General features: G+C 40.8%; 1 protein-coding gene across 1 annotated transcript; it reads right to left on the bottom strand.

Annotated features, from left to right (window-relative positions):
* Positions 1-698: 698 nt before the first annotated feature.
* Positions 699-15,047, bottom strand: tmem38a (transmembrane protein 38A). The gene is made up of 6 exons (XM_063012736.1): positions 14,817-15,047; positions 8,052-8,208; positions 5,516-5,700; positions 4,232-4,319; positions 2,612-2,729; positions 699-1,478 (listed from the first exon to the last, which is right to left on the bottom strand). Exons 1-6 carry the CDS (start codon positions 14,938-14,940, stop codon positions 1,263-1,265), a joined length of 888 nt encoding a protein of 295 aa, XP_062868806.1. The 5' UTR covers positions 14,941-15,047; the 3' UTR covers positions 699-1,262.
* Positions 15,048-15,357: the final 310 nt, after the last annotated feature.

The following is a 15,357-nucleotide window of genomic DNA, read 5'->3' as shown; positions in this document are numbered from 1 at the left end:
ATCCCTTGTCCATGTGGTTATATTAGCTATTGTTGAGTGGTGGTTCTTGATGCAGTGCCGTCTGAGGGATGGAAGATCACAAGCGTTCAGCTTGTTTTTAAACACTTCAATCATTTTCTCACGCATTTGTTGACAAACTGGAGATCCTCTGATCATCTTTGCTCATCCAAGACTCAGCCTTTCCTAGATGCTGCTTTTGTACCAAACCATGATTACAACCACCTGTTGTTTGGAGTCACATCATTATTAAATTTTTTCACCTCATTACTAGCCCTAAATTGCCCCCGTCCCAACTTTTTTTGGAATGTGTTACAGGCCTGAAATGCAGGAATAAATGTTTATTAATAAATGAAATGAAGCTGAGCAGATAAAACATGAAATATCTTGTGTTCAAACTGTCTGTAATCAAATTAAAGTCAAAGTAAATGTAAGGAACACTCAGTAAAGGTCCATTCCAGATGCCTCTGAGCCTAATGACCATAGGTGAGGGTGTGGACACAGATAGACCGGTAAATTTAAAGCCTTGCTTTATGGCTTAACTCCCTCTTTGCTACTATGGTCTGGTACACTGACTGCATTCGAAACCCTCTTCCCAACACTCGTGAACAGGACCCCAAGACACCCCAGAGTTCTTACCCCCTACTCCTTTTCCATTAGATAACCATTACATCTTTATGAATAATAGTAAAGCAACAGTATTGATTGGAAAATATATTTATTTGTAAAACTGTATGGCCAGATGCAATATGGTGTAAAGATTGTTCATGTTGTGTGCATTCTTTGGCAGTTCATTCAGAATCCATATGTTGCCTTGAGAGTGATTTCTTGAATGTAACCTGGCTGGGACTGGTTCACTCTTTCATTGGCCTTGATGATCCAGTGACAATGTCCATTAGGTAGTTCACCACTGACAAGTGAGGGATCTTGGCTAATGAAAAGCAATGTACACAATACATGAAATAAATAAAGAAGCACACTAAATTTACCAGGAAAATGAAATAAATAGATAAGTACACTGCATAGTATTAGGAAGGATGAGAAATATTGGTGAACTATTTACAGAGGTCCTACATAGTACCGGTCATTTAAAGCACCATTTAAAAACAAGAAACTCGCATTGGTGAACATCAGACTGAACACCCCGTCAAGTGAGAAATAGAATAATAGAAACCCCTGTATTACCAAATTACCCATGAACAAACACCAGCAGTTGTTTTATTTCTTTTTCTTTTTCGTTTAAATTCTAACAAGAAGTTTAAGTTCTACTCGGCTTTCTTGGCCTTTCTCTTGCGAGTGCCTTCGCTCAGTTCCTCCTTGGTTTTGGCTGGAGAGGAAGGGGCGACGGCAGCTCCTGGAGCAGAGTAGTGGTGATCGTGAGCGTCTTCGACAGCAAGAGGGGAGCCAAACAGCACATGGGACACCCATGACTCCACAAAAGCAAAGGGAGATCCGTGAGAGTGGCGAGCAGTCATAACCACCTACAAAAGAAGAGTTTATTAGATTATCTATATTACGATGCTAAATAGTTCATAACAGTTGTGTATGTCACAGTCTGGACTATATGAAATGCTGGTAGTTGGTAGACTGTAGTTTATTGTAGTACAAGTTTTGAATGTAGCAGATTTGTATAATATAAGATAAAGACAACAGGAGTAAGCAAAATCCATTTTCTCGTATCCAATGACCCGAGGTAATTCGTCACCCCGTGCTCCCTCCAACAAATGTGCAGTACCGGCCCATCTTTCCACCTGCATGAGGCGAGGTTCATATGTGGATCCGATTCACACTTGGAGAGTCACAAACCTACCTCCATTATCGCTCGTCTCATTGTGCAAGCGCCATCGATCAGCCAAAAGAGGCCATAATTGCAGCAGTTATAACGAAACCCTGTTCAGCCATTGTCCCACCCATTATACATATACAGCCAATCGTGTGTCTGTGTAAGCCTCTAGCCGACTAATAGCAAGGCTGAAACTACCGTTTCTGTTGTGGATGTAACCAAAGGGTGTAAAACATGACGTTAAAAATCCAAATAAACAAACAAAAAACATGCTGGGGAGCAGAAAGTTCTCGTTATGTTCTATTCTATCCCTTTCCCTTCCTAGGGGTTTGTGGTTATTATATTTTATAAAAATTATTCCTTTGTTACTTTGTATCAAGTGGTTATTTTCTTTGTAAATTTTCCCCTATTTAGTTTGTGCTTTTTCAGCCACAGTATTATTCTGCCTTGAATTGGAGCTATGTATGTTGGGTTCTGTTTCATTTCTACCACGTGTAGGGATGGTGCCTTTATTTCTAGACACAAGGCAAGGAGAGCTGATGAGAACCTACAGAATCTGTAAGATTCCCCTAATTGAGGAGAGCTCTTGGACTCTAAGATTGCTCTTACAATCTTATCAACACTACAGGAGAGGAGTTTGTGCCCTTATGTTGGCTAAGGGAGGTTTCACAAAGTACTAATTGCGAAATGAGCTTTTTACTCATCTTTACCTAGAGTTTTAATACTTCTGGAACTTAATGTATATACATGCAACATACTCATTATCTCCTTACTATTCAAATCTCAATCCAGTCCTACCATTGTTTTCAAAGAAAAGAATACAGGCCTTACCTTAGAAGTAGCCATTAAGAGAGTGAAGAGACAGATCAGAGTGCTCTTGGACACAGGAAGCCAGTGCGCCTCCTGAAGTGTAAACAGAATGGCTCCATACAGACTGGCTTTGGTAGGGCTGCAAACACATACAGAGTGGCATTATCAGGACTGCTGGTGGAACTATACAGTTCAGAAATGAAATGAATATGTTACTTTAAACATTGCAGTCTTCTAGCACTCAAATTGTGCAGTATGGCTCATGAGGTGCATTCCAATCACCTCAGTAGATTACATTTATGTTAGTCTAATACATAAAAAGTGAACACATAATCAAGAGCAAATACAGTGGTACCTTGTAACTCAATGTCCCCTAAACTCAAAATCTTTAAAAGTCAACATCCTAAGCCGCTCAGGTGGCGCAGCGGTAATAAGACACGCTGCAACCAGGGCTGGATTCTGAGTACATTGTACCACCAGTTCGAAGCTGAGTGGCTGTATGAGCAACGACTGGCCGGTTGCTCAGTTGGGGGGTGGGACAAAGAACCGGATGTGGGTCTCTCTCTGTCAGAATGTGATTACGACCTCTGATGGCTGATTAGAGACGCCTGCACAGAGATGAGGAAGAGTGCCCTTAGGGTGTGTCTCTCCGCATGCAACGCTAGGTGGCGCCAAACTCGTCAATGTGTGGGTGGCAAATGCATCTGGCTGCTGCCCATGTTTCGGAGGGGATATGGGTTAGCTTCGATCTCCTCTGTCAGGGCAGGGTTCGGCATAGACAGAGAGCAAGCACGATGCAAAATTGAACAATTGGATGTGCTAAAGGGGGAGAAAAGGGTGAAAAATTTAATAAATAAATAAATGTCAACATCCTTCATCGAGAAATTTGTACCCTTAAACTCAACGTGTGTGCGACTGCTGCTTTGCTCAGTGCTCGGCTTCAGTGGTGCGGTAAAAAAATCTGCACTTGTGTGGAATAATCATCCAATTTACTCTGAAAGCTCCACATGTATCTGTGTTCAGCTGGATTTTTCTCCTGTTTCACTTTTTTTTTATAAACATATATTTTCTTTATGCATTTTCAGCATGTTTGCATGGTTACAGCATGTGTTTTTACCGCTGCGCCACCTTAGCGGCCCTCCTGTTTCACTTTTAAACTTGTGTTACGAGGTTCTGAGAAATGGTAAGAATCAGCTTTTCTGAGAGAGTGTACAATGCTTATCATTAAAAAAAATAATGTAACTTAATGTATTAAAAGAACAACATAGAAACACTAAACCTCTCTTAATTATTGCTGCTTATTTGTTCTGCCCACTAATTAAGAGGCATAAGGAAAAAATAAAGGTAAAGTGCAGGTTTTATTGTATTTTTGATTGATTTTTAATGGTTGTTAATTGTATTTCAGTGTTTTATATTATACTTGTGTTATTGTCAGTGTATAAGTGTAAAAAACAACCCCATTATTTTACATTAGTCTTAAATATTCATGAAGATTTCACGAATCTTTAGTTTCTTCTCATGAATCTTTCGTTTCTTCTCATTTTATTTCAGCAGCATGACAGCAGCGTGTAACTGTATAACTAACAACACTGTTGTTGAGGAACCTGAAGTTTAATTAGTGCTCAGTAATGAGATACTCACAATGACATGTTGAGAATTTCGTTGGTCTCCGGCCTCCACACTCCACGCAGCAGTTGCTCAAAATTTGACATGAGAGCCACTCCAGACCCTAGGAGGAAAGGAACAGAATAAGCAAGCGTTATCTGATCAGGAGTAACTGCACGTTTCGCACTAATATGGACACGTGCACATTGCACCAGGAGATGTCTACATTTTGTGTTCATATAATTTGTTTTCAACATTTTGTGTTCATATAATTTGATTTTGATATTGACCAGACTTTCTCGCCTTGGCGGCAATAACAGATTTAACACACTTCCCAGCATTGGGGCTTATTCTTGAGCTTAAGATCATCTTAACTGAGTAACTGATACTCTTGCTTCATGTATTTTAAGCCTAAGGTCACTCCTCAAGAACAAGCCATGTGTTCTTTCTTGCTAACAAATGTATGGTGTTGTGTTACCAGTCGCCACTCTTCTGGTAAGGATTTTTACAAGATGTTAGAGTGTATTTGTGGGTAATGGTGCCTATTCAGTGGAGAGCAATTAATTAATTCCAATTAATCCATTGTTTGGAAGCTGAGGTGATAAGTGGGGTTATGGAGAGGCCTCTGTCTAGGCCACTGGAGTTCCACATTCCAAATTTTCAAACCTCTTAAATGTCTTTATGGACTGTGCTTGGTGCACAGGGGCACAATCTTGCAAGAGGAGGTAAAGAAGAGGTAAAAACCTTCCCCAAAGTGTCCCCACAATGTTGCAAGTAGCAATATTTGTGTCAACTAAAATCCCTGAACCAAATTATTAGGAAGGGTGTCCTAGGGGGAGTCCTTCCACAAGTCCTTCAATGTTGTCAAGTGGGTGCCTCATCACATGCGTAACTTGACTTAATGTAGTTTCTGATGCACTTGATCTCAAAAGCCTAAAGTCCTCTTCTTCTTTCCTCAGTGTCCAGGCTTCACATCCATATGTGGCTACTGGCCAAACCAAGGCTTTCATCAACCATAGCTCGGTAATGGTGCTAATTTACATCCTTGTCAATTTGATCATCAAGGCCATGCCAGTTGCCATTCTTGACCTTACTTCATCAGCACATTGCATTGCATTGTGCATTATTTGATACCCCCCGAAACTATCTTCACAATGCAATGCCTTGGGGCCCTTTCCAGGGTATTCCTGCCTTGCGTTTTCAGGTAGGACCAGACCCGCTCTGACTCTGATTGGTATCTTTACATTATTATAAGACAGGAATGTCCCAATCTGATAATTCCCTAAAATGCTGGATTGGTATCATGCTTCCCATACTTACCCTTGACGTAGCCAGTAATGATCATGATGAACCAGCCGTGGTGATAGGCATGGTGAGCGTGGTGCACCCCGGCAGCAATTTTGCGAGTGCGGACAACTTCCTTCAGGGCTACCAGCACAAGTTTGATGGGCAGGAATGCGACACATTTGTAGAATAAGTTAAGGGGGCAGTAGAAGATGAGATACCTGTGATGTTTAAAAAGAAAAAAAGCGTAAACGATAATACATTATAAATAAATGCGTCATGCTTAGATAGAAAAAATGCCTTTTTCTTTTAAAATGCCTTTTGTGTCATACACAAATACACATACAGTATATACAGGACAATGAAAATGGTCTCTATGTGATCCCAGCTTGTTTGGAGGCTAAGGTTTAAGCACTGGAGCCATTTTAGGACATGCCTAGAGCCAATAGGGCCTTGCTTAAGTGCCCAAAAGTGGCTGAATAGAAATCACCTGAATATTTACACTAATCTTCTCATCCTGTTTAGGATCATAAAGGGTACAGTGCCCTGGACATACACCGATCAGGCATAACATTATGACCACCTTCCTAATATTGTGTTGGTCCCTGTTTTGCTGCCAAAACAGCCCTGACCCGTTGAGGTATGGACTCCACTAGACTGTGTGCTGTGGTATCTGGCACCAAGATGTCAGCAGCAGATCCTTTAACTCTCGTAAATTGCAAGGTGGGACCTCAGTGGATCGGACTTTGTCCAGCACATCCCACAGATGCTCGATTGGATTAAGACCTGGGGATTTTGGAGGCCAAATCAACACCTCCTGAAACCATTGTGCTCCTTGTGCTCCTCAAACTATTCCTGAAGCATTTTTGCTTTGTGGCAGGGTGCATTATCCACAGCTATCAGAGAATACTGTTTCCATGAAAGGGTGTACATGGTCTGCAACAATGCTTAAGTAGGTGGTACGTGTCAAAGTAACATCCAAATGGATGGCAGGACCCAAGGTTTCCCAGCAGAACATTACCCAAAGCATCACACTGCCAAATCCTTACGCTTGCCCATTTTTCCTGCTTCTAACACATCACCTTTGAGGATAAAATGTTCACTTGCTGCCTAATATATCCCACCCAATAACAGGTCCCTTGATAAAAGATAACCAGTGTTATTCACTTCACCTGTCAGTGGTCATAATGTTATGCCTAGTCGGTGTAGTACCAGGTAGAAGGAAGGTAGACGGAAACAGAAACACCTGGAGAAAATCAGGTGCTGACGTGGAAAGACTAAGTATTCAAACCCAGGTCCTCATGTTAATGTGTGGCACTTATTTTACTAGCTGTGCCACTGTGCCTGCTGTATACTACTGCTTTATACTGGTCAGGATCACAGTGGGTCTGGTTTCCATGGAATCATTGGGCGCAATGCAGTAACACACCCTGGACAGGATGCCAATCCATCATGAGAGAGACATAGCCAATCATGTCTGTATGTAGACGCCTGGCGAGTTCAGTGTGGCTGAGGTCTGGGAGTGTCTTTAAACCAAGATTTTCTTCATGTTTTTATAGACCTTGCTTTGTGCATGGGGCACAGTCATGCTGGAACATTCATTCATTCATTCATTTTCTTATCTGCTTACGCTTATCCAATTAGGGTCGTGCAGGGGGGTTTCTGGAGCCTATCCCAGCCTTTCAACGGGCGCAAGGCACACAGTAACACCCTGGACGGGACGCCAGTCCATCGCAGGGCAGACACACTTATAGGGCAGTTCAGTGTCTCCAATTAACCTGACTGCATGTTTTTGGACTGTGGGAGGAAACCAGAGCTCCTGGAGGAAACCCACGCAGACACGGGGAGAACATGCAAACTCCGCACAGAAAGGACCCGGACCGCCCCACCTGGGGATCTAACCCAGGACCTTCTTGCTGTGAGGCAACAATGCTACCCACTAAGCCACCGTGCCGCCCATGCTGGAACAGGAAAGGGCTTTCTCTAAACTCTTGCTGTAAAGTTGGAAGCATATCGTTTTGTTTATATAACTGATTTATTACACCTGTTAGCAACTGTTGTGGAATCACTGGGCACAATGCAGTAATACACCCCAGACAGGATGCCAATCCATTGCGACTTCAAACACTCCGCAATGGTGTGGTGATACCAACTCCAATTCTATTCTTTGATTAGCATGTGTAGTAATGAACTGTTATGAACTGTATTTACAACGGTATGCTGTTTTTATTTGCTAAAAAGTGACTTGTTGATATGAAACTATGATGTGTCTAATGGGGGTTGATTATTGTGTAAAAGAAATTAGAGTTTATTTACATCTTAAAGACACATACTCTGAGTGAACTGGGTAGAAAGTATAGTGCTCATTATCTTAATCAGAAATCACTTTGGAAATCTCTATATGAATGTTCATTATCATTATGTAAACAGGCTACATAGAATATAATGGTTTGACCAGTAAGAACTTGCATAAACGCATGTAAATTTGACACAAATCAGTCTGCCAGCCTGCCAACTGCCTACACGTGGGCTACAAGGTGTCTGGTTACTGAAACAGACTAAAGACTCTTACCATACAGCTGAGGCCAGGAGAATGTGGCTGTTATTATGGAAATAGTCGATGGGGCTGTGTCCGAGTATGATGTCTGCTAGGATGTAGCTCCCAAAGCAGTAGAGCATTGCGCAGAGCCACGAGGCCACGGGGCTTTTGCGGGACACCTCCACCGAGCCTGCGAACAGAGGTTCTGGATAATTATCTTATTTTATATATTTCTGTGACATAATGAGAGCTCAGGTTATGATGTTTTAAGATTTATACACCTATACACCTGAATATCAAATAATGACAAGGAACTGTGGGAAACTCGAGGTCATAGTCGTAATCACAATATATACATGCCACAATATTCAAATTTGCTCAAAATGTCCCCCTACAGTATATACTGTATACATATTCCACTCAATAGCTTTATGTTATATTAGAATCTGTCAGTGCTCCCATCAGCTGTTGATATGGCAGGAACGTTTTAGAATGGCAGGAACACACCCAGTAGACTTGGTACCCCCCAATGTTCGATTCAAGGCTACAACCTTTCTACAGGGAACCATCCATATTGTAGAAAGTTGTACAGCCTGGGCTGATCACAATTATAATATATAGGATATGTGGAAAATTATTTCATTGTACTGTACACTGATCAGCCATAACATTAAAACCACCTCCTTGTTTCTTACCATATAGAAACACTTTGTAGTTCTACAATTACTGACTGTAGTCCATCTGTTTCTCTGCATGCTTTGTTAGCCCCCTTTCATGATTTTCTTCAATGGTCAGGACTCTCCCAGGACCACTACAGAGCCGGTATTATTTAGGTGGTGGATCATTCTCAGTACTGCAGTGACACTGACATGGTGGTGGTGTGTTAGTGTGTGTTGTGCTGGTATGAGCACAGCAGCTCTGCTGGAGTTTTTAAATCCCGTGTCCACTCACTGTCCACTCTATTAGACGCTCCTACCTAGTTGGTCCACTGTGTAGATGTAAAGTCTCTACATCTATTGCTGCTGTTTGAGTTGGTCATCTTCTAGACCTTCATCAGTGGTCACAGGACGCTGATATTTTCGGTTGGTGGACTATTCTCAGTCCAGCAGTGACAGTGAGGTGTTTAAAAACTACATCAGCATTGCTGTGTCTGATCTACTCATACCAGCACAACACACACTAACGCACAACCACCATGTCCGTGTCAGTGCAGTGCTGAGGATCATCCACCACCTAAATAATACCGGCTCTGTGGGGGTCCTGACCATTGAAGAACAGGGTGAAAGCAGGCTAAAAAAGCATGCAGAGAAATAGATGGACTACAGTCAGTAATTGTAGAACTACAAAGTAATTCTATATGGTAAAAAACAAGTAGGTGGTTTTAATGTTATGCCTGACAGTTTCGGTTGTTATACTTATACTTATATATTTATCAGGCTCCCTTAACCAAAATTGGATTGAAAATGAAATGAGATCAAGACATTCTAATAATAATGTCCCGAAATATCGGCTTATCTATTTTAGTAAATGCTGTCACAAGCAATCACATGAAATATCAGCCAGACATCAAAGTGACAGCAGCTTGAGAAGAACCTGACTAAAAACTTATATTCAACACATATAGAAAAGAAATGTGATATCCAGGAGTCTTTCCCTGCCTCCAAAAATCCACAGACATACAGATCTTATGGAACAGGTGTGGCCACCAGACGTTCCGAAGGAGAAATGATCCTATCAAATGGTGACTAAAAATAAACATCAGCACAGTGCAATTCATTCAAAGCAACTGGCAAGCCTGCTTCAATCTTTGACCTCCAACATGCTCAAATGGTGACATTTGTTCATGAGGCATTTCAAAATGCTGTGAGACTGAGCTTTTGTGGCTTTGAGTTTACAAGTACACTGAAAGGCTTGGGAGCAAACTTAATGTGTGTTTGTATTGTATGTTGAAGGGCGGTGAAAGTGTATTGTAAACATTGCAAGTTATTAAAAAAAATTCAGAATGGTACTATACACCGATCAGCCATAACATTAAAACCACCTCCTTGTCACTGTCCATTTTATCAGCTCCACTTATTATATAGAAGCACTTTGTAGTTCTGCAATTACTGACTGTAGTCCATCTGTTTCTCTACATACTTTTTTAGCCTGCTTTCACCCTGTTCCTTAATTGTCAGGACCCCCCACAGGATGACTACAGAGCAGGTATTATTTTGGTGGTGGATCATTCTCAGCACTGCAGTCACACTGACATGGTGGTGGTGTGTTAGTGTGTGTTGTGCTGGTATGAGTGGATCAGACACAGCAGCGCTGCTGGAGTTTTTACATCCCTTGTCCACTCACTGTCCACTCTATTAGACACTCCTACCTAGTTGGTCCACCTTGTAGATATAAAGTCAGAGACGATCGCTCATCTATTGCTGCTGTTTGAGTTGGTCATCTTCTAGACCTTCATCACGGGCGCTGTTGGCTGGATGTTTTTGGTTGGTGGACTATTCTCAGTCCAGCAGTCACAGTGAAGTGTGTAAAAACATCAGCAGCGCTGCTGTGTCTTATCTACTCATACCAGCACAACACACACTAACACACCACCACCATGTCAGTGTCACTGCAGTGCTGAGAATGATCCACCACCCAAATAATACCTGCTCTGTACTGGTCCTGGGAGAGTCCTGACCATTGAAGAACAGCATGAAAGGGGGCTAACAAAGCATGCAGAGAAACAGATGGACTACAGTCAGTCATTGTAGAACTACAAAGTGCTTCTATATGGTAAGGAAAGCCAATTAAATGGACAATGTGTGTAGATAAAAAAAAGGTTGTTTTAATGTTATGGCTGGTCAGTGTAGTTTATTAAATGTGGCACGACTGTACAGCTAAGATAGTGGGTGCTACACAGCTACATGGCTCTTACAGACCTGCTATTGGTTACTTTATGGAAGGTATGTTGTATTTTTTCTGCATATGTGTGGGTTTTCTCTTGGTATGCTTTTTTGGAAGTTTTCTTTCCACTTCTCAAAAAGATGCAAATGGGTGCTATAAATTTCCCCAAGGTGTGATGAAGTGACTGAGTGGATGTTTAAGCCAACACTTAAACCAAAGACTTGGACTTGACTACCATCAATCTGGGGCGGCATGGTGGCTAAGTGGTTAGCAATGTTGCCTCACAGCAAGGAGGTCCTGGGTTCGATCCCCAGGTGGGGCGGTTAGGGTCCTTTATGTGTGGAGTTTGCATGTTCTCCCTGTGTCTGTCTGTGTGGGTTTTCTCCAGGTGCTCTGGTTTCCTCCCACAGTCAAATAGACATAATAGTATTCAAACTAATAGGTTAGCTAATTGGTGCCTACACTACATATATCCAATAAACTCCTCTCAGGATCTATGTTTGATAGGTGCCACCCACCCCCCTTGTTATATTTGTGATTGTAATAAAAAAAAAATACAATTATAAGCTAAGAATACTACTAATAAATTATAAATCCAAGAAATTAAAAAAGAGCTTTCAAAGGCTTGACCAGTATGGTGGCTAGGTGGCTTATGATAAAAACTGAAAAAACTGAAGGTCTAACAAGTGGCCAAAAATGTCATTTGTCAGTATCCAGGATAAGTATATTGTATATGTATAATGTGTATACAGTAGATATATTAAGATCCATTGCCTATATGTTACAGATGCAGTAAATAGAGATTAGATATTCATTTGTTTGTCTAAAGTAATAGAGGTATTTTGACTGTTAACTGTAATGTATATACATTTGTATTAACCCCTTACATTCTTATATTAACAGGCTACATGTGCAGACACGTCCTCTTGCAGTTGTCTATTTAAGGCAAGGCTATTTATTCCTAGCATGTGAAGTGCATCTATCACATTTCGTAGAGGGGGTTCTCTGAGTAACTTAACACTAGACATAAGTGCTGAAAAAACTATATAAAAACAAACTAATAATTACCAATAACATACAGTTGAGTCCATTTACAGCTGGCATGCTTTAATTGGACCTACATGGGTTGGATAAAGGCTAGAAAAGCTGTGTCTGATTAGTGGGTTTATTTTAAAGCTGCACTATTGAAGTTTTGGGGGTTGAGGCATTTGGATACATGTTTGGCAAACATGTATATAAGATACGTTGTTCAGAACAGATTGATTGATGGTTGCAATCAGCAAGTCGATGAAAATTCAAGAACATTCAAGTCAATGTACATTATATATACATGTACACACAGACATATATATATATATATATATATATATATATATATATATACACAAACATATACATATATATATATATATATATATATATATATTTATATATACACACAAATATATACAGATATATATATATATATATATATAAACACATGTACACACATTTTTATATATATATATATATATATATACACACACATATGTATATATATATATATATATATATATATATATATATATATATATATATATATAGACACACAAATATATATTTATAAATATACACACAGATATACACACACACACACATATATACAGTGTATCACAAAAGTGAGTACACCCCTCACATTTCTGCAGATATTTAAGTATATCTTTTCATGGGACAACACTGACAAAATGACACTTTGACACAATGAAAAGTAGTCTGTGTGCAGCTTATATAACAGTGTAAATTTATTCTTCCCTCAAAATAACTCAATATACAGCCATTAATGTCTAAACCACTGGCAACAAAAGTGAGTACACCCCTTAGTGAAAGTTCCTAAAGTGTCAATATTTTGTGTGGCCAGCATTATTTCCCAGAACTGCCTTAACTCTCCTGGGCATGGAGTTTACCAGAGCTTCACAGGTTGCCACTGGAATGCTTTTCCACTCCTCCATGACGACATCATGGAGCTGGCGGATATTCGAGACTTTGCGCTCCTCCACCTTCCGCTTGAGGATGCCCCAAAGATGTTCTATTGGGTTTAGGTCTGGAGACATGCTTGGCCAGTCCATCACCTTTACCCTCAGCCTCTTCAATAAAGCAGTGGTCGTCTTAGAGGTGTGTTTGGGGTCATTATCATGCTGGAACACTGCCCTGCGACCCAGTTTCCGGAGTAGGGGATCATGCTCTGCTTCAGTATTTCACAGTACATATTGGAGTTCATGTGTCCCTCAATGAAATGTAACTCCCCAACACCTGCTGCACTCATGCAGCCCCAGACCATGGCATTCCCACCACCATGCTTGACTGTAGGCATGACACACTTATCTTTGTACTCCTCACCTGATTGCCGCCACACATGCTTGAGACCATCTGAACCAAACAAATTAATCTTGGTCTCATCAGACCATAGGACATGGTTCCAGTAATCCATGTCCTTTGTTGACATGTCTTCAGCAAACTGTTTGCGGGCTTTCTTGTGTAGAGACTTCAGAAGAGGCTTCCTTCTGGGGTGACAGCCATGCAGACCAATTTGATGTAGTGTGCGGCGTATGGTCTGAGCACTGACAGGCTGACCCCCCACCTTTTCAATCTCTGCAGCAATGCTGACAGCACTCCTGCGCCTATCTTTCAAAGACAGCAGTTGGATGTGACGCTGAGCACGTGCACTCAGCTTCTTTGGACGACCAACGCGAGGTCTGTTCTGAGTGGACCCTGCTCTTTTAAAACGCTGGATGATCTTGGCCACTGTGCTGCAGCTCAGTTTCAGGGTGTTGGCAGTCTTCTTGTAGCCTTGGCCATTTTCATGTAGCGCAACAATTCGTCTTTTAAGATCCTCAGAGAGTTCTTTGCCATGAGGTGCCATGTTGGAACTTTCAGTGACCAGTATGAGAGAGTGTGAGAGCTGTACTACCAAATTGAACACACCTGCTCCCTATGCACACCTGAGACCTAGTAACACTAACAAGTCACATGACATTTTGGAGGGAAAATGACAAGCAGTGCTCAATTTGGACATTTAGGGGTGTAGTCTCTTAGGGGTGTACTCACTTTTGTTGCCGGTGGTTTAGACATTAATGGCTGTATATTGAGTTATTTTGAGGGAAGAATAAATTTACACTGTTATATAAGCTGCACACAGACTACTTTTCATTGTGTCAAAGTGTCATTTTGTCAGTGTTGTCCCATGAAAAGATATACTTAAATATCTGCAGAAATGTGAGGGGTGTACTCACTTTTGTGATACACTGTATATATATATATATATATATATATATATATATATATATATATATATATATATATATATATATATATATATATATATGTGTGTGTGTGTGTGTGTATTACATTTTAAATTTGACCTTGTTAGACCCAGTGTACAGTGATTTTGAGGTTACTGTTCAACAATTTTCAGACATTTGTGTGTATATATATATATATATTTATATGTATTACACTTTAAATTAGACCTCAGTGTACAGTGATTTTGAGGTTACTGTTTAACAATTTTCAGACATGTATATATATATATATATATATATATATATATATATTTATACACACACACATACATATATATATATTACATTACATTACACTTTAAATTAGACCTTTTTTGTTCAACAATTTTCGGACACCTTGATCAAGTTTCAATTAGACAATTCCTCATGGTCAGACCCTTGATTCTTACTCTGGTATTAGTCCCTGGTCTAAATATACACTTGTGCAGAATAATTAGGTGGAAAGCACTCAAAAGAACATCAAGCAGGTGAAAGATGCCCATCAACGTCACATTACCCCATGCTGACAGACTGGAAAACTTCCTATATGACACATTCGACACATATGACACAAGTACAAATTCCATCGTTGACTTACCCGGTTCATACTTCAGGTAGAGTATGGACACGATGTAATAGGCGAGATCAAAAACAGGGAACATGGCAATTTTGGAGAAATATTGGGCAAGTTCGCCCAGGTTGAGCGCGTCTAGTACCTCCATGGTTCTGGTTGTGAAGCTGATGTCTGTATCAGTGCATATAGAGAGCTGAAGAAAGGACGGTGGACGGTGTGTCCCCGCAGAGCCTGAGAGAGCTCTGGACGCATATATCCTCCTATTAATACTGACAGGAGCTCATCTGCACCCAGAGCTGCCATACAGGCTGGAGTAGAGGATGGCACGGAACAGCGGACCTGCTTCCGAGTAGCGTTATACTGCCCCTTATGGGTGGCACCCATAAGTCCTACACCGATCAGCCATAACATTAAAAGCACCTCATTGTTTCTACACTCACTGTCCATGTTATCAGCTCCACTTACCATATAGAAGCACTTTGTAGTTCTACAATTACTGACTGTAGTCCATCTGCTTCTCTGCATGCTTTGTGAGCCCTCTTTCATGCTGTTCTTCAATGGTCAG

The sequence above is a fragment of the Trichomycterus rosablanca genome, chromosome 17, assembly GCF_030014385.1.
Source record: "Trichomycterus rosablanca isolate fTriRos1 chromosome 17, fTriRos1.hap1, whole genome shotgun sequence".
Classification (NCBI taxonomy): Eukaryota; Metazoa; Chordata; class Actinopteri; order Siluriformes; family Trichomycteridae; genus Trichomycterus; species Trichomycterus rosablanca.
This window is presented reverse-complemented; position numbering and strand designations above follow the sequence as displayed.